Genomic DNA, 24,248 nt, shown 5'->3' with positions numbered 1-24,248 from the left:
CTAAGTGAAATGATAGGAGGCTTGGGACTTTTTTTATTACAGGGGAAACTTAGAGAAAAACAAGACTGGCGACACTGACTGGTCATCACTGACGCCGGATGACAGGTATGTGGACGTTTGTTGTGTTAGTCTTACTACTTTTGTGTGTGCTCATCATAATGAGGTTTTGTAGGCTCAGGCAGATCATCCCGATGATCTACACCAACCTAAATCAAATGTTTTACATTATCAATGAAATAGAAGAAGTTTTTAATAGTTACAATCCATCGAAATTTTCAGGCCAGAAAGGCAGTAGCCGCAATTATATACAGTCGTTCCACAGTTAACTGACAAGTATCTCTGACTGGCAGAGATTCTGACACCGTCCCTTGTGCTTCGGTTTCTTCTTCCATCAGCAGCACAGTACCGAACACACAGAGCTCCCCAAGTGGTCCTCACCAACTAGATTGTTCTTCGGAAATGACAGTGAGTAGTACAGAACCTTTGAAGCCCTTTTTAACCCCGTGGTTTCAACCGTTCAACTGCGGAGAAAACACCGGAGTGCGGGGAGAGAGCGAACCTTCCCGCATATACACGCAGGGCTCCATCGCGCAGTCACGGGAGATGCAAAGTGGTGGCTTTCTCGGAAACGGCGCCCGAACAGGCGTCAACAGGGCGGACAGTCAACAGCCCAAACGGACCTGCCCCGGCCACGGCCGGGCGGGGTCACGGCGGGACACTGTGACTTCCCTGCCTGGGGCGGCCAAGGGGGCCAGCAGTGTCCTAGCCCGCGTGCCGGGGCCGGTGCAACGCAGTGCCCTCCGCCTCCGAGAAGCCATCAGCAGTGCCACTCCCCGCAGGGAAGCCAGCGCCCCCAGCCAGACGCGCGGGTCCCCCTGCGGGCGCGCCCACCGGCTCGGCCCGCGTCCCAGCAGGATGCTCGGTTCCAAAGTCACCAGGAGGACGAGGCTTCGCCCCGACTCGCGTCTCCTCAGCACCCACGGAACGACCGCCCCGTCACGAAGGGGTCTCGGACTGAATGGCGCTGCCGCCCCTGGCCCCGCAGCTGGGCAAGACCCGCGCTGCCTCACAGACCTGACGCCACAAACGCAGAGGCCGCTTCCCAGAAACTGAAGCGGACACGGAGGCAGACACGTACCATCGGCAACAGCCGCCGTTTCTGGCCCCGCGGGGCGTCGCGGCCTCAGAGTCCCCAAGGCCGGTCCGCCTGGGGGCCACCTCCTCATCCCGGCCCCGCCGCCCCCCAACAACGCTCTCCAAGCGAGGCGCGTACCTTCTCGTCCCCACACCCCCACGTGTCGTCAGCGCGACAGAACGGTCACAAAACGGAGCGAAGGGCAGAGGAGCCGGAGCCTGGTCTGCATTGGGTGGGCGGCGTGGACCCCAGGCCGGCGCGCGGCTGCTCCCGGCGGCGCGGTGTCCAGTCTGGGTCGGCCCCAACAGGGACAAGCCCCGCGGCGCCCGCGACTCACCTCGGGATACAGGCGAGGTAGGAGATGAGCCTGCGCAGGTCCTCCTGTCGTATTCTGTCGTGGTTGCTGCGCGCCGGGAACGTCAGGATGGGGCCTCCCCGCTTGTCTCTGCCACCTGCAAAACAGCATTCGGAGCGCGCTTAGGCGCCGGCGAGCGCACAGAACTGCGCGGCCCCGCGCGTGCACACAGGACTGCGCGGCCCCGCGCGTGCACCGCCCACTCGCAGCCGCCCGCGCGCGCTTCCCCACCGGCTGCGCCGCCAGGCAGGAGCGTGCAAGCGGCAAGCGTCGAGCTCTGGGCGGACACCGGGCTGGGACCCGGGGCCGGGCTACCTCGTCCCCTCCCCGGACTCCGGACAACAGGCCTGAGTGCCATCCGCCATGTGGAAGCCGTGAGAGAAGGCGCCGACTGTACCTTCCCGTGGGTCCCCTCCAGCGACACTTTTAGGGGTGGAGAACGTTTCCACGTAGGTGGGCGCCTTTCCCCTGAAACCACTCAGCCTTCCCAGGCCCTCCCGTCGCCCTCCCACACCACCCCCTCCTTCCTGCCCCCAGCATTCTAAGCTCTTTGCAAAAAACCACATAGGGGTTTTGTTGTTGTTGTTTTTGTTTTTTTGTTTGTTTTTGACAGAGATCACAAGCAGGCAGAGAAGGGGGAAGCAGGCTCCCTACTGAGCAGAGAGCAGGACGAGGGGCTCGATCCCAGGACCCTGGGATCCTGACCTGAGAGGAAGGCAGAGGCTTTAACCCACTGAGCCACCCAGGCGCCCACTACATCGGGTTTTAAGTCTTGAAAACGGGAAAGGACTTCAAACTTTATGCCAACGATGACCTTCATCATCTGGGATCTAGGGCATCGTCCTCTCCTGAGCGCAGCACCTGACCCCAGTGGTCAAGCCTCACCAACCTCTCACACAGAGCCACAAAGACAGAGAGACTAGCATTTAAGAATTTTAAAACAGAACTAAATTAGCTTGAGTTTAGAAAAATTACATCACATACAAAGTATAAATGTCAGGGGACTGTCTTGGCAGATGGAACCCTCATGAACACACATACAATCCTCATGAGGCCTGTGGGTATCACTGAATACTTCCGGTGAAATTTCCAGAAGTATTCTATTACTCCACCAATGTTTTCAGAAAATAAAACAGAGGAGGAAAATCTAGCCTTCCCAAGAGGATCTTTCCTTCATTTCACAGCTCTGGTCATATGTCCTCAGAGGTAGAGCAGTAAGACCACAAAATTCAAGTCACAGCATGAAACTCCTCATTATTTTCTCATCTTATTTACTTCATTAGCAGAGGTAAAACTAAAAAGCAAGCAAACACTAACAACAGAAAACCGGATTCTCTCCTTTTAGAAAAGCCAAGAAAGGATTCAGCACAAGATGTTGGTATTTTAAAAACATATTTCACCAATATGGATTTTCACAATTTCCTAGAATGATTAATAGTCCCGCTGAACAATAATGAAACTCAATTTTGATTCTGAACACTAAAATGATCCACATGTACTGTTAGGTCATGCAGTCTAGAAAAGTGTTAAATTATAAATCCAGTAATTCGTGTATTAAATGGGAACAACACAAAACCACAACCACTGATAACATGCTAGGTATGGTATCAAGTCTTTTACATGTGCTCTGATTTCAACAGCACATTGACCCTGTCAAGGTTTTATTCTTCCAGCTTTATAATTAAAGATACTAAAGCTCAAAGTGCTTAAATAAAGACGGGGGCAGGGGTGGGGGGAAACTGCCTCCTAAGAAGAGCATGCAACTCCTGATCTCAGGGTCGTGAGTTTGCATGCCATGCTGGGTGTAGAGATTACTTAAAATAAATAAATGAAACTACCAAAAAAAAAAAAAAAAAAAAAAGACAAGAAGACTATTTCACATCGTCATAGGTGGGTTCTTTGCCCTGACAAAAACTTAAGAAAAATTTTCAAACTAGTGGCTTTAAATCTCTCTAAAGTAGCGAAATGTCAGGACAACTGAATGATGGTTCCTGAGCTTTTCAATGAATGAAAGGTACTATTAAAAGTAAGCAGCAGTTCTGTTATAAATGCCAGAATGTAATCTCTGAAATAACAGACAGTATTTTTAGGGTCAAATCAATGGCCCTAGTTTTGGGGAAATAACTCTTATCCCCAAGATTAAAAAGGCAACAATTCAGTATTTTTAAAAAATCTCTGAACATCTCTGATACTTTCCAAAAAGAGACTCAGTCTCCTTGATCGAAAAATACTGTGTTTTGGGGAGCCTGAGTGGTTTAGTCAGTTAAGTGTCTGCCTTCAGCTCAGCATCTGCCTTTGGCTCAGGTCATAATCCCAGGATCCTGGGATCAAGGCCCACATCGGTTTTGCTGCTCAGCGGGGAGTCTGCTTCTCTCTCTCTCCCTTGCCCCCTGCTTGTCCTACTCTCTCAAATAAATAAAATCTTCAAAAAAATGTATTGGAACACTGTATTTTTCAAAAATTTGAGCTCTTAAACATACAGTATGATATTTGGGTTAAAATACTCACCCCACTTTTGATAAACAGAATAGCATCTAACATTTGTCTGGACCACCATTCTGAATTTTTTAAATGCAACGTTAATATCTGATTCAGCAGGGACACTAGATGACAATGACCCATGCTCGACCCTCCTCCCTCTGGGGTCATCATATCTCACCAAGCAAGCAAAGGAATGCTCCACGTGGGTATGAAAAATAGAATCCAAAGCCTGCCCATCAAAGACACTCACACAGGCAATCAACAGGTGTGCACACCACACGCAGCCATCGGCTCACACAGAAGTGAGAAGGAAAGGCAAGGGTGTGCACAGGTCCTACTGTTGTACCGCTTCACCTTTTAACTAGAGAGTCCCCCCAGCTGGTAGCGCTAATGAGGTGTCCCCTGGGAGCTGCCAGCAAGCTCATCCACCAAACAGGCTCTCACTTACGTCCTAAAGAAAAGCTTCCATAAACCCCAATTTGACTTTTAAGAGGAAGAAAAAAAAATTCACCTTGTTTTTTTCCTTTTCACAGAACAGAGCTCCAGAAAACTCACTACAATAGTTTTAAAACGTCATCAAAAATCACTTATGAAGTAAAAACTGCATATTCTTTTTTTAAATAATTTAATGATTGGCCTTCACTTGCTAACCTCCCTGCATCAGGGCTCATCTTCCGACCTGTGCTGTGTCACCATCAGTGACAGGCAGGTGCCCAATCTCCATCTGCTGACCCTCCCAGGGAGGTTTATTTTTATTTTTTTTTTTTAAGATTTTATTTATTTATTTGACAGACAGAGATCACAAGTAGGCAGAGAGGCAGACAGAGAGAGAGGGGGAAAGCAGGCTCCCTGCCAAGCAGAGAGCCCGATGGGGGCTCGATCCCAGGACCCTGGGACCATGACCTGAGCCGAAGGCAGAGGCCTTAACCCACTGAGCCAACCAGGCGCCCCCCCCCAGGGAGGTTTAAAAAAGAAAAACCTAAGACCTGAAGAGACACAGTATTAGTTCAAAGCATCCTGGTCTCTGAACCTTGAGGAGCCTGAAGTCAACGCCACAGATGCATTCGCCAAGCTTGAACACAGTGCCAACGTCACAAACGGGAAGGCACAGAAATGAATGCTGCCCGGGCTGTGAAGCTAAAGAGTGACCGCCTGAAAGTTCTCGTTCCAGAGCTAGTAACAGGAGTGAGGCTGCAGCTCATGGAAGCTTCATCTGCCGGATACACTCGAACGGATGTGATGTCCACCTGCAGCCCCAGGGCGAGGCAGGTGGGACACACGGCAGTCGCGCGGCACGGACGGGAAACCCAGCGCCTGGGTTTCCGCCTTGAAAAGGGCAAGAAATCCGTGTCCTGCACCTACCAACGTCCAGTACATCTGAGAGCGGCACAGCCTCTGGGCTGCTCCATGCCTGTCATCAAATCTAGCAGCTCGTCAAGGGTTAGCTGCCTGTCCAAGTGCTGTTTTAGTTAAACCAAACCAAACAGAAAGTGTGGTTTTTGTTCATAATGACCCTGTTTATTTTCAACTCTTACAATTCTCCCCATACCCCATTATATCCCTGCAAGGCACCTCTCCCCTTCTAGTACATCATCTGATTGACGCAGTCTTTTCCTTTGTCTGTGAAGTTCTACGGAGCCAGGCTTGTCTGCTCATTCACGGACGTCAGTACACACCTGTCAGGCCTCGGAAGAGACCGGAACAAAGAGTGTACTCGATACAGACCAGCTGAATGAATGGATTCCTCATCTGTACGCCACACAAAGGTAATTCGAAATACCTATCATTGGGATCAGGAAGTTAAAAACAGACGTGCCTGATGAACTTTCCTATAGAAACACAGAGGTAGGGACGCCCAGCAGGGGCACGGGCTGGAGGTGGGGGGGGCAGGGTGGGAGCAGTGGGCTAAGCGTCTGACTCTTGATTTCGGCTCAGGCCATGATCTCAGCTCAGGTCGTGATCTCGGAGTCCTGGGATCCAGCCCGGCATCAGGCTCTGTGCTCAGCATCAACTCGTCTGCTTGACGTTCTCTCCCCTTCGCCCTCTGCCCCTCCCACATGTGTTCTCTCTCTCTCCTCCCCTCAAATGTTTTACACACACACACACACACACACACACACACACACACACACTGGAGGTTCTTGTCAACATGAGAAAGAAAGCGGAGAAAGTCCTGCATTATGGTTGCAGCCATCTGCGTGACCCTTCCTCAAACCCAGTGATGCTTATTTTCGTCTTCTGAAAGGGGAAAGCCCAGGGCACTTGGGCTCTGGAGCAGCACAGTGCAGAATGACCACAGAAGCAGCTAGCTTCAGAGCTGCCCCTTTTTCTTTAAATCAATTAAAAATTCAGCTTTCATCCTTCTCTTCAAAGGCAGGCATACCTGCTTTGAGGAGTATGAGGTCGATCTCAGTGAACCAACTGTATTTGTCTTGTATGGCCCTTGTTTGAATTTCTTGATTACAATACAGTCTGGAAAATGATTCTTTATGCTCCCGCCCCTGCCCAAAGAACAGTCTAACTCACTGATCATGAAAAGCAGAGCTTTATAAAGGAAGCTCTGAAAAGGCACGGTTTGTGAAGGAGAAATTATGGCTGCCACTATTAAGGCTGCTGTCAACTAAGAAAACTCTGTTACAAAGGTGAACACCAGGCCACTGCTCTAGGAGGGACCAAGGAGCAGCTCCACAGCCCCGTACCCTCCCACGCCCGCCTCCTGCAGCCCCGTCCTGAGAACTAGCATTTGGAAGGAAGACTCTCAGGGTACTCTTGATGGGGCGCTTGGAGACAAGCCTCTGGCAATTTCCGATCTTGGTCTGTCGCCGTCGCCTCAGACAGTGCCAGGGACTAACAAGAATCTCCTAGACAGGTGCGCGGCGCCCCTTCTCTTTCCAGAAAATGAAGAACTCAGCAAAACTGGAACAAGAGGAACTATGGTCAAAAGCCCCAGTACTAACAGCAAACCTCTGGGCAATCAAAACCCACACTCCCGTCAACACCCACACTCGTAAAGGTGAATGATCTTCACCTGGCCCCGCCCCAAAAATTCCTTCTGAAAAAGCAACCCAAATGTCTATCAATAGGCAGCCAACTGAACCAATACGCTATATACCCACAATCCAGTTCAAACAACTGTAAAAGCAATGTGGCATCTCTGTATGTACTAATACTCTGTTCTCCAGAAAACTGTTAAAATGAAACTGTAAGCAGAGAAAATGGTCCATAAATATATGACTGTTTATCTCGGGGAGGGGGGAGAGAGCTCCTGTTTTACAAGAAAAAAAAACTACAGAAAACAAAAACAAAAAAGGTTTCCTTTGATGGAGGAAAGGCATGGGGTCGATGAGGCAGGGTAAAAAAAACTGCATTTCTTTGTACTTTTTTTTTTTTTTTAGTTTTTAATCCTGGAATGATGTACACATTTTACTTAACACTGATGCAAGATTAGGTGGTTGTTTTTTTAAGCTTTAAAACTATAAAAACAAAATGAAACATATGATCTGGAGTTTCAAGTTGGCAGGAACTTGACCCACACAGAGAGGAGCTATTCTATGTGATTTTAAAGAACGGTAACAGGACCATATGTTCCTAGGGGCATATACCCTTAGGACAACAGAAATATTAGATGACATCTGGTAGTCACTGCGTGGCAATAAAATCAGTATTACAATGTGAATAAGCAATTACGTTGAGGAGGGTAGGAATGCGGATTTTTAGTATAAGGAAAAAGAGATACAAATATAAAGTCAAAGAAAAATACCTGTAAATCTAAATCTGAATTAGAAACTTTAGTTATGAAGTCATGACATCCTACTTAATAAAAGTTATCTATACACGTATTTCCTAGATGTGTCCACTGAAGAGCGCAGAAACAGTGACCCAGCCAGGAACAGAGAGCTCCCCTAGCACCTTGCGCCTTTCTCCCACGCAAAAGAGCCAGCACACTTTGGAGAGATGGCTGTCTCCTGATGCGGAACAGGGACAGACGAGCTGGGCCGGAAACATCCTGTCTCATCAGCAAAAAGAGAACCTGTAGGGCTGCACTGCATGGATTCAGGAGCCAATCTGAAGACACTCCCATTGGATCAAAGAGAAAATTTTAACTTCATAAGAGATATTTAAAAATTGGCAATCAATTGAAACACATCAAACATTAAAAAGAAAAAGGTTCTTTTTTTTTTTAATCAGTCTGAAATAATTATTGGACCAAAAACTGGTAAAGGACAAGAATCAATCATTTAACCTTCTTCTCTTTTTCCTTTTTTAAAGATTTTATTTATTTATTTGACAGAGAGAGGTCACAAGTAGGCAGAGGCAGGCAGAGAGAGAGGAAGGGAAGCAGGTTCCCTGCTGAGCAGAGAGACCGATGTGGGGCTCAATCCCAGGACCTGGAGATCATGACCTGAGCCAAAGGCAGCAGCCCAACCCACTGAGCCACCCAGGCGCCCCTTAACCTTCTTTTCTTGTATTAACTGTATTCTCAGGATAACGACAAAACTGATGATGGGACCTTTTTTTATTAAGTTAATTTTTTTTTTTTTTTAATTTGACAGACAGAGATCACAAGTAGGCAGAGAAGCAGGCAGAGAGAGAGAGAGGAGGAAGCAGGCTCCCCGCTGAGCAGAGAGCCCAATGTGGGGCTCAATCCAGGACCCTGCGATCATGACCTGAGCCACAGGCAGAGGCTTTAACAACTCACTGAGCCACCCAGGCGCCCCAATGGGACATTTCTTTTTATAAAATATTTAAGTTGATGAAGAAGAAAGGAAATAATCAGAATGTCACTATTCTGCAACTGTGAGAAAATACTAGTTCTAAACCATGATTGTCAATGAATGCCTGACATTATAAAAAAGAAACAGCGAGACTTCCCCAGTAAAACTCCCAGTAGGACTATCTGCCACCACCCATTAAGGATTTTTGCCTTCTTCCTACAAAATCTAAGCAAGGTCTGATCAAGCCTCAAGACCCAGCTTCCAGTTTATAGGAAACAACAGGGGAAGGAGAATATATTAGATGGCCACCCATGAGTACAACGAGCAAAAGCTAAAATGTAGGGAAATCTAAAGGAAAACAGTTCCTCACCTAATAATTAACATAAGGGGATAAGACAAAAAGAAGGAGAAGGAGTAAGAACCTACAGATTCAGAAACAGAGTGATCAACCAACTGCCATGTATATCCTGTGAAACAAATTATGACACAAACAGGAAAATTTGAATTGGGCTTTTTTTGTTTGTATTAAAAAATTACTACTCATTTTTTACGTCTCTTAATGGTATTGAGGTTTTTTCCTAAAGCTTTTACAGGCATACAAATGACAAGATTATTGAAGTGAACCATGGTTCCTAGAAATTCATTATACTATATTCTCTCTCCTTTTGGATGCTGAAATGTTTTTTGATTAAAAAGTTAAGGGGGGAAAAAAGCATTCTTAATTCTGATGGTAGTCTGTGAGTTCTTTTGGCGCCCAAACCCTAGCCCCTAGTGGCACAAGGCTGACATTTTATATATATACATATATATGTATATATAGTTATATATATAGATGATATCCACACTGCAATATATATAACACATCAACATATATATTAAATAAAATGTTAAATATAAACTATCAAACACTTCTTTTACTGCCCCTACTTCTGACCTGAAGCATGAAGTCAGGTTTTACCTGTAGGACTTTGCAGGAGTTAGGAAGGACTTTGCTGTCTTACCTATATGCGGTGAGGACTGCTTTCTACAGTACCTGGAGATGAGACTGAGAATCAAAAATATTCAAGTTCAAAGAATCCCCACTGGGTTTTTAAGAGCTTTTGACCAAATAAGTATCTCAAGGAATCGCTGATCTCTTGGCCTGCTTTTTCAAAGCCCTAGTTATTCCACTTAGATTTACTAAAAGCTACTCATACAGATAGCTTTTACAAACATACCACAATAAATATCCCCTAATATTAAAAAAAAAAAAAAATGGGGTGAGAGGAGAAAAATAGATTAGCAGTTGCCCGAGCCAGGTGGTAGAGGAAATGGCCCTGGGCATGGGGCTCTTTTAAGGTAATCAAAGTGTTCTGGGATTAGACCATGGGGATAGTTTCACAACCTTGTGAATACCCTAAAATCCACTGAAGCATACATGTTTAAAGGGTAGATTTTATGGTTGTGAATTATATCTCAAAAAAACAGATTTTAGAAATCAGGATCAGAGGTATAAATTTTTCAAAGATTTATTGCTTCACTGTAAACCTTTCACACACACAAAGAAATCACTATGCAAGTAACGAATTTGTTTTTAATTTAGTGGGTTTTTTCCTTTTCCCTTCCTAAACGAAATAACAGCAAGCCTAAAAAAATCAACAAATGACATCGGCTAACATAACGTGCCAATTCTGATCATAAAGTAGGAAATACTATTAAAATGCAGTGGCAGCTACCAACTTCACTTAACCAACACAACTGGCAAAAGTCCCACCATCTCTAATACTGAAAAAATGGTTCCAGATTAGTCTGCTGCTGGGCACAACTTCCCTCCCCACTACAGAGATCCAACTTTAATTAAACCTGCGGAATTCAAGGCTTGAGTAAAGAGTCCTGACAAACTCTGAAAGACTGGTGATTTTATTTCTTCGAATAGTTAAAAGGTGAACAGATTTAATTCTGATAGTGACTTGGACAAAAATGACATCAAATGAGGCATTCTGTATTAAATGCCCAAGAGAAAATGAGTACAAATAAAAATCATCAACCTTAACCTTCCCCTGCTCTGGACATGCCCGTCTCTGGATGCTTAACCAAAGAAGCAAGTGCTCTCACCACAGATGCAGACTTTAGACATTAAAAAAAAAACTGCAGAACATCTGGAATTGGCTCTAGGGCCTCCTATGGATGCCTCTATCATTTATAAACAGAGTCTTTTCACTATTATAACTTTAAAATCCACCTGCAAACTACAAAATCAGGAGTTGACAAAGTGCGGCATGAGTCTGCCTCATGCAGTCTGTTACAAAGTGATTAGGAATGCGCAAAGCCTACTTTCAAAACTCCGTGTAACAGAAGCCAGGAGGGGCATTTTCTGCAGCATGTATTCCCAACTACCAAAAGCAACCTCTTCTTTCCATGAACTTCTATTAACAGTCCAAATGCATTCTGAATTAGACTCACTTGAGCCAAATCATCAAACAGTTTAGGAGGGACGCCAGGAAACACCACTGGCCGTCAAGTTGAGATTAGCAGCAGCACCACGGGGAGCGCTGTCCTAAATACAGCCCCGTTCCACAGCCAAGGGGACACACCCAACATATAAAAGCAGCTGGTAGTGTTATACGTTTAAAATAAAATGTGTTCAAAAGGAGACATCAGATCAGTATATTACGCCTGTTTGAGAAAGATAAAAAATTATCGGGGAAACATATCCGGGAAGACTGTCTAAAGTATGTGACAATCCACACATTCACTTCCTGCTATAACAGAGCAGAAAACTCTGCAGACCTTTGTTTTGTAACAAGTGAACTGGGGCTAAAAAGGTAAGACACTCAATGGCTCTTCTGTTCATCTAGGAGAGAGCCCTCAAAGAAAAAGCCCCAAAAAGCCAAAAGTGGACCCTCTAGTGCCCCAAAGCCCGAGAGACTGGCTGAGACTGTCCTCACCCCAAAGGGCCAGGCTATACAGGGAAGCGGAGGAACCAGTTGGCAGAGATCACGAGGACTTTCACAGTCCGTAACACGGGTTCTAGGAACTCCAGGGTGAGGGGACAAGAAACCAAAGCAAGGAATTCGGGACATACCCACTAAGGCCATGTTCCCATCTCTTCCAGGAAGATGACAGACTTTTACTTTTTTTAAAAAAAGATATTTATTTATCTGACAGAGAGAGAGCACAGGCAGGAGGAGCAGCAGGCAGAGGGAAAGGGAGAAGCAGATTCTGCCCCACCCCACCACTGAGCAGGGGCTCGATCTCAGGACCCTGAGATCATGGCCTAAGCCAAAGGCAGACACTTAACAGACTGAGCCACCCAGGCGCCCAGATGAGGGACTTTTAAACTTTTGAACAATCAGTTGGTTTACTTAATTGAGGAAAAACATCAAATGTCTGTTAAGTGACAGGCACAAACATATCTTACTCCCCAGTGCCATCTGACTTATACTGTGCCTACCCACTAGGAGAAAATACTTTGGGCACTGCTTTCTCAGGAAAATGCTATAAGAATAAAGCAGTCAAAGTTCTACTGAAACACAGTGTTTTTATGTGTGTGGCAGGTGAGTTAGTATGGTATTTCAGACTCTTGGCACTGTATCAGAAGCAGAAGAAACAGTAAGCAGATTAGAAAGTTCCAACTTTACCTGAAAGGTACGCAACTTTTTCCTTTAAAATTGGCAAAACATCCATAGCTTTCATTTCATCATTTTTTCGAAACCCTGAAATACATAAGGAGAAATTCAAGTTACTAGGTTGCTTGAATGACATTTAAACTTCTTATCCCATCTATCCAGTGCCAACACAGCAGCTTACTCACACCCATTAAATCAGCTTTAGAAATAGCATTTCAAAGCATCTGAATTCTATAAAGGAAAAAATTACCACAGAATTATTTTCTATTTTAATGTCAAACAGGGATTTGCACACAGACCCAAAGGCTCCGGTACCAAGCAGGCTCCAGGCCACTTGTAGCAATAAAGATCTGGTCCCCAAAAACACAAGATATGAAACCAGTCCAGAGCGTTTCAAAATTCTTCGTCTGGATCCTGTAGATGAATGCATAAAAAGCAGCAGTATCGTGTTTTAAACACTGATGCCTCTAGGGGGCACTCAAAGCCGCCTCCAACTCGGCATCCTCCTCCTCCTCCCAGAGCCCAGAGTGGTTAAAAATAAACGGTGGCAGTGAGGAGAGCAGGGATTATAAATAGCCGGGGACTGACCACAGCTCCCTTTAGGCTCTATCCTTCCAGGCTTTCTGGGTCATGCCCCCCTGGAGGAATGTCACTGGCTACTGGGGTAAGATGGCCCAGTGCCACCTGCTTCGGAAGGCAGCGGAGACCCTCTTCTCACTGTGAAACTAACTCTCCCCACAACCAATATTGCCAAAGGCAAGTGGAGAGATAGATCATGGAAGAGAAGCACGAAGTAAGCAATTGAGGCCAAGCCAACATCCAAGATAAGGAATTCTCAAAGCCCGAACGTGTCTGGCTTGGCTCACCAGGGCAAAGGCCCACATGAGAGTCTGGGGTCAAAAATGTTCATGCTCCTAATAATGCCTCGGGATGTTCCTCCCGGAGGTCTCAAACAGGAAATCTAGGTTCAGGATGCTGGCCATCCTCATCAAAACAAGAAAATATCATCACTGGCTGAGTAATCTCTAAGAAAAATAAAAGACCACTGCCCCATCACTATTTTCCTGTTTGTTTGTGCCAAAACAGTACAAGGAATGCTCCAGAACGGTAGCTTGGTAATAACACAATGCAAGGTGCAGACCTGGACTGGGAGAGCAGGGAAAGCTCTCTCTCAGTGACCTGGGGTCTTCCGTAACATGTCTGAGCAGCCCCTGGGGGACCAGGCCTGCCTGCCACAGAGGAAAATCTATTAAAAAGTGAGCAGTCTCAAGGCTGCAGAGTGATGCAGAGCAGGGCAACGTGCTTGGGCAAAAGGGAATGGCACTGGGAGCGCTAGGTGGGGCTTTTAGCCTGAGGACAGGGCACAGGCTAAGCCTCATGGAGCTGCCAACACAAGAACCAGACACAGCTTGGGGCAACCTCAGCAGCTGAGGAGAATCGTGGAAAGGAGCGGGGGAGCCCCAAATTCTGTATATAATCTTGGCCCAAATCTCTGGCTCTCCCCTGAGCCTCGCTTGTAGGAGGCAAGCTCCAGGCTAAAGACAGAGTGTCTGACTGAGATTAGTGCTAGGGCCCACTGCAGGAGATGGGGTTCGTAGCTCAAGTCCCCCCAGATTAGCAGCCTGCCAGAGTAAGCAAACGACGACAAAATTAGCACTTTGAGGAAGGATGTAACAGAACCCACCCCCGCAATACAGCATTCAGATCAGCAAAGAATGACAAAATCAATCTCTCCTGTGTACCAAGAACCCAGTTTTCACGGTATTAGCCATGATACTGACCATCACCAGAGACGCTGCAGAAAGACAGCAGCAAACACATCCCGAGGAGGACCCCAAGGTCCAGAAGATACGGCGGCATGACCTCTCTGGTCATGTAAGGGCTCAACACAGAACCCACAGCTCTATATCATCGGGCCATTTTGCTTTCCAATATACCAAGCTTTGTGCTGGCAACACACCAAGCTTTTAAAAACAGTGGCTATTTATAAAAGGCCAAACAAGAGCCAAGAGTTCTGCAATTTCATCCTGAAGGTTCCTTCAAAGCTCTTGAATGGATGCAATCTAGTGTCAGCGGTCGCATCCACAAGGACAGATTACATCTCAGTGCTCCCGGGGCGATCTAGAGGTGTCAGCAGGGCAACGCAAGGAGGAACTGGGCAGCGCAGCACGGCGGTCCTCGTGACGACAAGCTTATAAATATACCTACGGCGCAACATCCCACAAGCGGCCAGGGGTGCTGGGAACCTGGACCAAAGAGGAGGAAATCGAATGACAGAACAATAGGAAGGACTGAGCCTTGACTGTGGATCCCAAGCTCCAGGGATTTGAAAAGAGGATCCCCCTCCTGCTGCTACCAGTTAGGAAAACATTCGCTTTTCCCCATCTGCACATGCTCTCTGTCCCCACAGACATCCTGGCCAGGACACGGCTAAGCCCTCCGAGAAGGACCGCCGTTGACCGCGGTCCTGGGCCCCAGACACAGAAATCGAGCCCCACTTGAGGGTCTCCCCTGTCTCACACAACCCTCAGCACGCAGAATGTCCCAAGCCCAGTGCCGGCCCCTCATAAGAGGACTACATGACTTACGTGGCAATCCCAAAGCGTTCTTAGCAATTCCAGCTGACTCTCTGAAAAAAGCCATTTATTACCACCCTTTACAGAGTGGGTGACGGAAGCTGCCCCAGGCCGCCCCACGGGATGCACAGCTCACGGACATGAAAACAAGGTGAAGTAAACACAAGCTCGCAGCAAAAATCTCAATTTCCTCTGACCCACCAGAAAACACAGACTCACTCCCATGTTTCAGTTTCCAAAACCTAGAGTTACTTGAGGCCTATCAGTTCCTACATTTCTCCCCTCAATTAAGTAAGACTCACAGTCTTGTTAGAGGAGCAAAGGCACATAAATCCAGAGTTAAACCAGTGTTAGAGTATGTTACATTTCTATTGTGATATATATACATGTCCAAACATAGGGTAGAATATGAAGTCTTCAGTTTTACTAGTCTTTTTGTTGAATATATCACAGAAAAAGAGACGGGAATTTCATTAAAATCGTCAAAACTTTTAAAATAGAAAACTTTTAAAAGCAGAAGTATGAAACTAATCACAAAGAGACTGAGTTTGTGACTATTATGACAGTCACCAGCTATTATCTTTAATCTCATTTTCATTTAAAAAAATACATCCCATAAGCAAAAGGCTAAGTAAAGAAGCATGTACACATACCATAAAAGTAATTAAACATATCACGTAACTTTTAATAAAAAGCAGGCAGAACTCAGCCATGAAATATCCTCAGATCAAAAAGGCAGATTCAGTTCTATGCCCCGAAGAGCGATTTATTAAAGCAGATTGTGCAATTATTACAAAAAGAAAAAAAAATCCAAATACATGGCTTCTGTGCTATTCCAGTGAGTCTAGATTATACAGCAGATAAGACAACTCCTACTGTGTTCCATCTTGTGCATTAAAGGAACTAGCCGTGGTGTCTAAACTTTTAGATCAAAAGGATACGCTCCAGGACTATCCTTATAAACACACAGCCCCTCCCCCACCCATGCTCCTGAGGAGAGAAAGGGATGGCAAATGCCACGTTGGGGCAATGATTCTGATGTCTCAGACTACATCTTTATGTCACAGACCACGAGCCAGCAGCAGTCTTACCTCTAAGTGCCACCAAGAGACTTTGAAAATGCACTAACAGGTGAAAGGTGGTGCCAGAGAAAGACTTTCCGTAAAATTCCACGAAAAGAAAAGCAGCTTAAAAATGATAAGGAGAGGTCAAAGTCAGAGGACATTTAGTTCTACCCATTTCTTAAATTAGATACTTTTTAAATTACACAGAGCCTAACTAGAGTGCAGAAAGGCAGACTAGATTCTTGTTACAATTTAAAGTAAGTTTCGCTACCTTAGACAAAGAAGCCAACCTGAATTAAGTCAAACAGCTAGCTTCAGGAGATAGTGACCAGAGAGAGTGTAAGGATGTAGTCAGCCAAGGCTCCTTTGAAGGTGCAGAGGATGCTTCCCAGGGGAGCTCTAAAATACATGCAACGACCACTCTTTTGAGCCAAGTCTACAAGGAACCTGATTGGAATGTCTACATGATAACATCTGTCGTTACTCAAACATCTTGATATTAATATCTGTTGAATGATACTGAAAAGAAAGGAGTGTGGGTTAAAAATCAGATGTTACCCATTGTTAAAATAAACGTGAAGCCGGAGCTTAATTATCTCTGTTCTTTCCAAAAAATAAAATTTGAATATTTAGAGGATTTAATATATTCATTTAAAAACATCCCAACTCAAAGGTTCACATATTACTTGCCAAAACTGATTCTGTTATCACCTTTTATTTATTTATATTTAAGAATTTTCTTTGAGAGAGGGAGAGACAGCATGAGGAGGGGCTGAGGGGCACAGAGCGAGAATCTCAAGCACAGCCCATGCTGAGCACGGAGCGCAACACGGCGCTCGATTCCATGACCCTGAGATCATGACTGGGGCTGAAACCAAGAGTCGGCCACTTAAGCAAATACGCCACCCAGGCACACCCTATTATCACCTTTTAAATTGCTATTTGGTTCAGAAGCATGTCAATCTGGGGGATACTTTACACCCCTGCTTCCGAATTGCTCATATTTCTTAAAATGACAAGCATTATGTTGCCCATCAAGAGGAGAGTTTTTCTCTCTCTTCCTCTAAATTGTCCTGCTAACCAGAGGATGGGTTTCCTTTCTTCCCTGCCATATACCACATGCCTAAGACAGGACCAGGCACAAGGCACTCAACAAACACAGGACAGTAGAATGGATGAATGAATGAATCAGTGAATGAATGAATGAACATACTTCTCCAGTTTCTTGCCCCTGAGGCCCTACTCAAACACTCCAATGTTCCTTTAGCACTTTGTATTTTAGGTTTATGAAATATAAGCTCAGTGTTTTCAAACAGCCACTCCAATAGTAGTATTATATTTATAACAAGGAAATTAACCTCTGCCCTGAGAAGAAATATTCCACAAGTTAGCATTCAGCAATGGACAATCTTTTAGCTGAATCAATGGTCTAAAACGTCGGCTATCTAACACCCACCTGGTCAAATCAATTTCTCATTTTTTACCCTGAGACTCTGTGAGTAGGTACTGTATTGTTACTGCTAACAAATGCCTTTTGGACTGAGTCATTGCGGACCATAACGCTCATTCATTTGGTCTCTTTTCCATATCAGATTTTAAAAACAACAACAACAAACAAACAGAAAAGAAACAACCCCGAAGTTCTCTTACTTAAGGAGGGGGGGGAAGCACCAAGGAAATCGTTTTACAATGAGAAAAAGCTTTTGTACAGCACATTCTGATAGTATTTTTTATATAAAGGTCAAAAAAATTAAGGTGAAATAAGTCAGATGAGGTAAAAATGAATCAAATTTAAGCTTTTTAAACTAAGAAGTCATTTTTCTTAAAGGGTCATTTTTTTTTAAAATCCCTTATTTCTCCCAGGACTACTGGCAGTTATTAGTAATTTGAAATTTTATGTAATCGTCAAATTAAACTAGTCAATGGTTTGGGTTTTCTTTTCTCTCTCTCTCTCTTTTTTTTTTTTTTTTAGGTAAAAACAGTCTTAGGAAAAACCACAGTTCTCTCTTGACCATTTGGGCTGAATGGGATGGACTGATGCCTTGTTCTGAACCGTCTGCCTCGCCTCCTGCCCTGGGATTTGTCTTTGAAAGACAATCCACAAGACAAACTGTGCCCTTCATCCATTTTCAAAGGCCTCATTTGCCTGTCAGCTGCCCTACTTCAGTACTCGATGGGAGGATCGAAAGTGGGAGTAACTGAAAACTCAAATTCTCCACCTTCAGAAACACGGGTTGTAGCAGTAATAACGTGTTAATAAATACAGCAGCATTCTGAAACCACAACAAAAGGGAACACTCCGGTAAGCTGGAGGGTTACTATTAGTACCAAGTCTTGGTGGTAATTACCCAATTTTACTCATTAGTTTATTTAGGGGAAACGAGCGCGCGCACAAGCGCCCTGAGCACAAAGAGCAGGATGATAAATCTCTGCATCAGAGGCGCCACACCGCGCCTGCGCCTGCGCAAGTGGGGGTGACGTCACCCTTTCCAGGCAGCCCGTCCGCAGTTGCGACTCCCTCACCTTTCTCTGCAGTGCCTGCAGGATTAGTCACAGATCACAGGGAGCGCTGGTGCGTGGCGTGCAGTGTTTGTGCTATCGAGGGCTTCAACTAGGCAAGCCGTCAGACTAGCGCTGTGCAGGAAGGAAGCGTTTTTAACTAGCCTGGGTCCTCCATGAAAAACGTTCAGGAGGAAAGGAGGTTATAAATCAAATGACAAGTAATGCCATTTTTGTTAAGGCTCAAAAAAATCAAAATATAATGTAATGTTCATATTTTTATGTAAATCTACAACCACAATCCACACATATATAATGTTTATAAAATGCATACGAAGCACATTAAATACTTATATCAAGCCTATAGGCATGCTCACAGACCACCACACGGGAATACAGATGGGGTTTCATAGTGCAGTATTACAATTTTCACTTAAACCTTCATGGTTGTAGTAATTGTCAGACTGCATAATATATTACTTCACATAAATTTAGAAGCAATAACCTGTTTCTTTAAGGAAGTAAAAAGTAGTGTAAGTTTGATTGATCCAAGGAAGTTAAGGGCATTTCAACTTAAAATGGTGCTGGCTTTTTAATGTCTTGAGCACAAAACACAGAGGGCAAACCAAAACAACCAAAACACCATAACAAAAAATATTTTTGAACTATTACATATATTTTAATGTAAATGAAATGAGTTTTTAATGTTTGATGATTTAATTATATATTAGTTATGCATTAGAATTTAATTAAAAACCACAGCTAACAGACCAATGGAAGGGAATATCTTAATAGTCAAAAAAGTAGTAGTATCATAAAAGGGGATTCTACCTTCCTACAATCTCATAGACCTAAAAAGAACCATGTGCCCAGGTGTGCTGTTCACCTTTGTATCCCCAAGGACCAGCCAGGGCTAAACCCAGAGAAACCTTATGCTGTTGTTTGCCAAATGCCAAAAGAAAGAACACATATATCTGTCTGTACCTCTAACAGTATCAAGAGATACCTCTAGGGAAAGCTCCCCCACTGCGCTCTGAGACTCTAGTCACCCATTCCAAGCCACATGTACACACACACACACACACACACACACACACACACCTGCTTATGGTTCTGTGCTACCTATTCCAAATAAGGCTTGCTTTACATCAAGAAACAGCCTCTCAGGAAAGCTAGTTAGAAATGTAGTTTCTATCAAATGAACCACAAAGATATAACTGATACAGTTTGGTCACTGTTAAATGATTTGATGTAGAATAAATCATCCAAGATTGACAGCTAAAAGAAATCATGTTTAATATCACTACAATAAACATTTCATATATGTTAGCACCCTTGCCCTCTATCAAAATAGAAGAGAAAAAAATTCTTATGTCTTCATATTTTTTAATGCAGACCAAAACCATTCTTGCAAAAGGCTTTGAAAAATAAAGCTATATTGTAATTCTCCTTTTCCTTTACGTACAGATCTTTTTGATTATTATAAAGAATAAAGGTGTAATTACAGAGACGCAGTATAAATCAGTGATGTTGAAACTTTGTTCAGCATACAATGACTTGCCATTCTGGCCGGACGGGGAGGAACTTGTACATGAACTACTAGAGCGCCCGTGTTACACTCAATCTGTTTGAGAAAGCAACACCTGAGTGTTCAGACTTGGAGATGACTATGGTGGGTCTTGATGGCCAAGCAGAAGACACCCACCACTGGCATCAAGAGGGATCAAGAAAATGGGGGCAACCTGCATGCCTATGACACAGCCGTCTCTGCCTGTACCCATCATGGGCCTCGCAAACCTGCTCCCCATCATATGGGTCCCAGCACAGTACCTGGCCCCACAAACCACCTACCCAACAGAAAGACAAGAAACCCAGGCTTCCCCCCGACTCCCATCCTCTCATGCACTCCTGTGGGCTCCACACATCACGGGAGTAGCGCGGCTCCCCACCCCACTGGCCGGCATCTACCTCTCCATGTAGATCACCCCAGCAGTCTCCTTAAGGAGCTGCAGGACTGCCTCTGACCCATCCTGCCACTCTCCGCAACCCACACCTCATCATTTTACTCCCCTAACATTTGCCATTGGCTCCTCAGAGCCCTCAAATAAAACTGAAACTCCCTGACATGGTACAAAGTCCATGATCCGATCGCGCTGACCTGCACCCCCCTGAGCCCCCATTCACTACCCCTTCCCTCATCCGCTCCCACAGGTTCCACAGGCCTCTGCTCCCTCCCGCACTGCCTCAAGCATCCCCTCCCCTGCCCACACACAGGCCCACACATTCTTCACCTTCCTGAAGGCTCCAAGCAGACCCACTCCTTGGCCAGAGTCTTGCTGGATCTGACCCCCGACCTGGCGTGGTAATTATCTAAGCAACACCTGGGGGGGGGGGCACCCCATCCCCTATCAGAAGGCAGGCTTGTGCCTCTCATCTCCCAGGGTAGTTTGGCTGCAGCAGAGCACACAGCACCCGGGAAGGGCCTCATACCTAGCGAGGCAACCCAGCGGTTCATAACGCTCCAAGCAGTCTGACATTCTAAGGGACAGTCTACAGCGCGGAGTTCCGAGCAAAGTACACAGAAAGTATCACAAAGTATACTCACAAAGTATCACAGAAAGCAACAAGGCCGCACTCAGCCTCCTGCACACTCATTTTGAGGAGGCTAACGTGACTGTATTACTGCGTCTGCTATATTCAGTGACAAGTGCATAAAATCACATTTATATATTTGGGATTTTTAAAATGTAATTAAAAAGGTATTTTCTGCCCTGGCCACCAAAATTTTAATTCATTATAAAAAGCTTCTCTGGTGGGAAGACCGGGCTGTGATTTGTGAAAAGAGCATTCAGTGGCTTTTTGTTTTATGTCCCCAACAACCCAAAGAATGCAGGCCTTCAGGGAAGTGGTTTCGAAGTAGGAAACACAGGCCTGGAAGACCAGCCTCTTTGCAGCGGGTGGGGTCATGGTCATGTCTTCACCTGAGAACTCCAGGTTACCCCGAAGAGCCTTCACCATGAGGTTCTGTAAACACAAGAACAACAGGGAACCAGCAAGCCAAGTAAATGCCACTCGGCTCCAAACCACATACCTTTCTGTCTTGTTGTCTCCAGGCCCCCAGAACCAGCAGGCCAAGTTCAGCCTGAGGCGGCCTAACCGGATACTCACACGGCAATGTCTTTGCCACAATAAAGACAAGTTAAGCCTCTGTAAGTGTCATATATCACAAATAGTAACGATCCCAGAACACCTGCATTATGTCACTGACCTCCTTCCTTGTTAAGGACCACAAGTATGAAGGGAATAGAAAACACATCAAGCAACTAGGCAAAAGCAACACTAAATTATACACACATGTATACAAAATATCAAAATGTCTCCTAAAGTAGCCAGCAAAGTATTGTGTATCCAATTCTGCTTCAAAGCTCTTGAGTTAATTCATCTATCCTTATATTAAGGTATCACCCAAAGGAAATGCCAGAAACAATTTTTAACCCAAGGACTGAAAAGTTATTTCCAGTTAGATTTAATTTCAACATAAACTCACTAGAAAGATATATCTTTAGTAACATCAAAGAATTTGGAAGAACTTTCTAGCAGTCAATCCTCTGATGAAGCTCAGAATTGTGTTTTCAACCCCTTGGCATTCACAGAGGACATACTTACACACAGAGCTCTCTTTTAAGCCCCAGAGACTTTCCCCCTAACTGATTTTAAGAAGTTTGTAATCTAAAACAAAATAAAACACACATTTAGACCAATGGAAAAAGCCTGATGGAGATGGACAAATGTCTTGCAAATCCATGTACTGTTATTTTTAAGCAAGATGTAGAGATTGCTGTGAGGAGACGATGTCACCTTTAAGTGTTGCTTTTGTCCCTGAAATTTCCTATCAATCATGGACACTAAGTCCATGACATAAAAAAGGGTGTTTGGGACCGTTCTGAAAGGGATAGAGACCCAGACCCCTGTTCTAGGGATTAGGGAGTGAATAATACAACTAACATGTTCAAAGATGACCATGGTGATGTTTCCATCATTATGGATCCGCATGACTCTGTTTACATGCAGCTGCTGTGCCTAAGTCATTCCGTCCCCCTACTCTGCTTTGACAACTTACTTTTCATCATTTTCTGAACAGATCACAAACACGTCTAAAATACATTGTGATACATCTGATGCTTGAGAACACAAACCAGAACAAGCTACCTTCTGACCTTCAGATGGCTACTGACCAACGACGGACGAGAGCCTCGAACAGTATGAGCACCCTAGGAGAAGCAATTCTGTCGCCAGTATGTGAGGACGACTCAAAAAACCAAAACAACAATAAGAAACCTAGCGCTTTGTAACTTGTTTTCAGGTAAAATTTGTATACAAGCTAAAGTTTGAATTTTTCTTCCCAATCCTTCTATTTGTCATAATGAGATTTGCCTGCTGAGGACAGGTAACAGGAAGGGCCAGGCCCACTCTGGGCACAGACAATGTGACCTCTTTTACAATTAGACCATGGAGGGCAGCTCAGCCTTTACGACTCACCGCATTTTAAGGTTCAAGTGCCTTCTACTTCAGGGGCTGGTGTCCTGTCTTACCCTCATTTCCAAGAAAAGGGAAAAAAAACATACTAGTGAAAAGGTCGCTACCATTTACCTTCCTATTGGATTCCTATAAATTGAAGAAAATGAATAAATGGGGCATCTGGGTTGCTCAGTGGTTTGAGCCTCTGCCTTTGGCTCAGGTCATGATCTCAGGGTCCTGGGATCGAGCCCCTTATTGGGCTCTCTGCTCAGCAGGGAGCCTGCTTCTCTCTCTCTCTCTGCCTACTTGTGATCGATCTCTCTCTGTCAAATAAATAAATTTAAAAAGAGAGAGAGAGAGAGAAAAGAGGGGAAAAAAAAAGAAACTACCAGAGTTGACAAAAGCCACCTACCATTGTAAAAAAAACAAAGAGCCAAGTGAAACTCATTGCCATTCTCTCATTGTCTCTCTTCCACCTCCCCTACCTCAAATCCCCTCTGCATATACATATAAAAGTAGGGTTTTTTTTTTTTTAAATTCTGGTTTAAATGTGCTTATTAAATGAAATAATTTAGATATACTGAAGAGAAAACAAACTGTGACATGCAAATGTATTTTACTGCTGACGGACTCATCCTCCCTTAGTTTTACACATCTGCACTGAAGAAGCGAACAGGGCACAAATTCCCAAGCGTCTGAGGACGTGAGCCCTCCGGGAAGGAGTGTGGGATGCTGCCTGGAAGGAAGTCACTGTCCGGTGCTAGGCACATCCCTGGTGTCCCCGGAAGCTGTGGCGGGAAGTCGGTAAGCAGACGCCCGCACAGCTAGAGGAATGAACCACAAGTGCTCCGAGAGGGCTACAACCCCCACAAAAGGTGGGAAAGCCCCACCTGTGGGACCGTCGCTCACCAACGCATGCGGGACACTGCTGAAGCGCTAAGGGCAGAACGGACACGTGACAACCGGGCCTGCGCCACAGGGCCTCCTCCGGCCTGCCACGGGGGCCCCTGGCACACAGCCTTGGTGGGGAGCGGGGCGGCCTCTCCTCTCTGCACATTTTATTTCTTCAGGTTCGTCCTGCAGTTCCCAACCCAAGTGGAATCAAGCCCAGAGGCGCGTGCCTTGTGGACTGGGGAATCCGCTTTTCCTTTCGCCATTCCCTGACTGCAGCATTCTTGACGGAGCCACAATGTATGTCTACCAAGGAACACTTTTCCAAGTTAACTCATTATAGAAATGCAAATGGAAATGCGACAAGGACCTCTCCAGTAAAGGGCTTAGAACTCCTCCAGCTCCC

At 45.2% G+C, this 24,248-nt stretch overlaps 1 protein-coding gene and 1 long non-coding RNA gene across 5 annotated transcripts in view; one reads left to right on the top strand and one right to left on the bottom strand.

The window, feature by feature from the left end:
• The window catches only part of TRIO (trio Rho guanine nucleotide exchange factor), a 336,828-nt gene that overhangs the window by 210,430 nt on the left and 102,150 nt on the right, over positions 1-24,248 (bottom strand). For all 4 annotated transcript variants that reach the window (XM_059173670.1, XM_059173672.1, XM_059173671.1 and 1 more), the window contains exons 2-3: positions 12,307-12,381; positions 1,473-1,587 (exon numbers count right to left, since the gene is read on the bottom strand). In XM_059173670.1, coding sequence (XP_059029653.1) covers positions 1,473-1,587; positions 12,307-12,381 — 190 coding nt within the window. The remainder of the gene's footprint in view (positions 1-1,472; positions 1,588-12,306; positions 12,382-24,248) is intronic.
• LOC131831593 (uncharacterized) lies at positions 5,601-22,789 on the top strand. Its single transcript, XR_009353719.1, has 3 exons — positions 5,601-5,737; positions 17,907-18,236; positions 22,575-22,789. It is a non-coding gene; the product is annotated as an uncharacterized LOC131831593 (long non-coding RNA).

The sequence above is a fragment of the Mustela lutreola genome, chromosome 5 (genome assembly GCF_030435805.1).
Source record: "Mustela lutreola isolate mMusLut2 chromosome 5, mMusLut2.pri, whole genome shotgun sequence".
Taxonomy (NCBI): domain Eukaryota; kingdom Metazoa; phylum Chordata; class Mammalia; order Carnivora; family Mustelidae; genus Mustela; species Mustela lutreola.
This window is presented reverse-complemented; position numbering and strand designations above follow the sequence as displayed.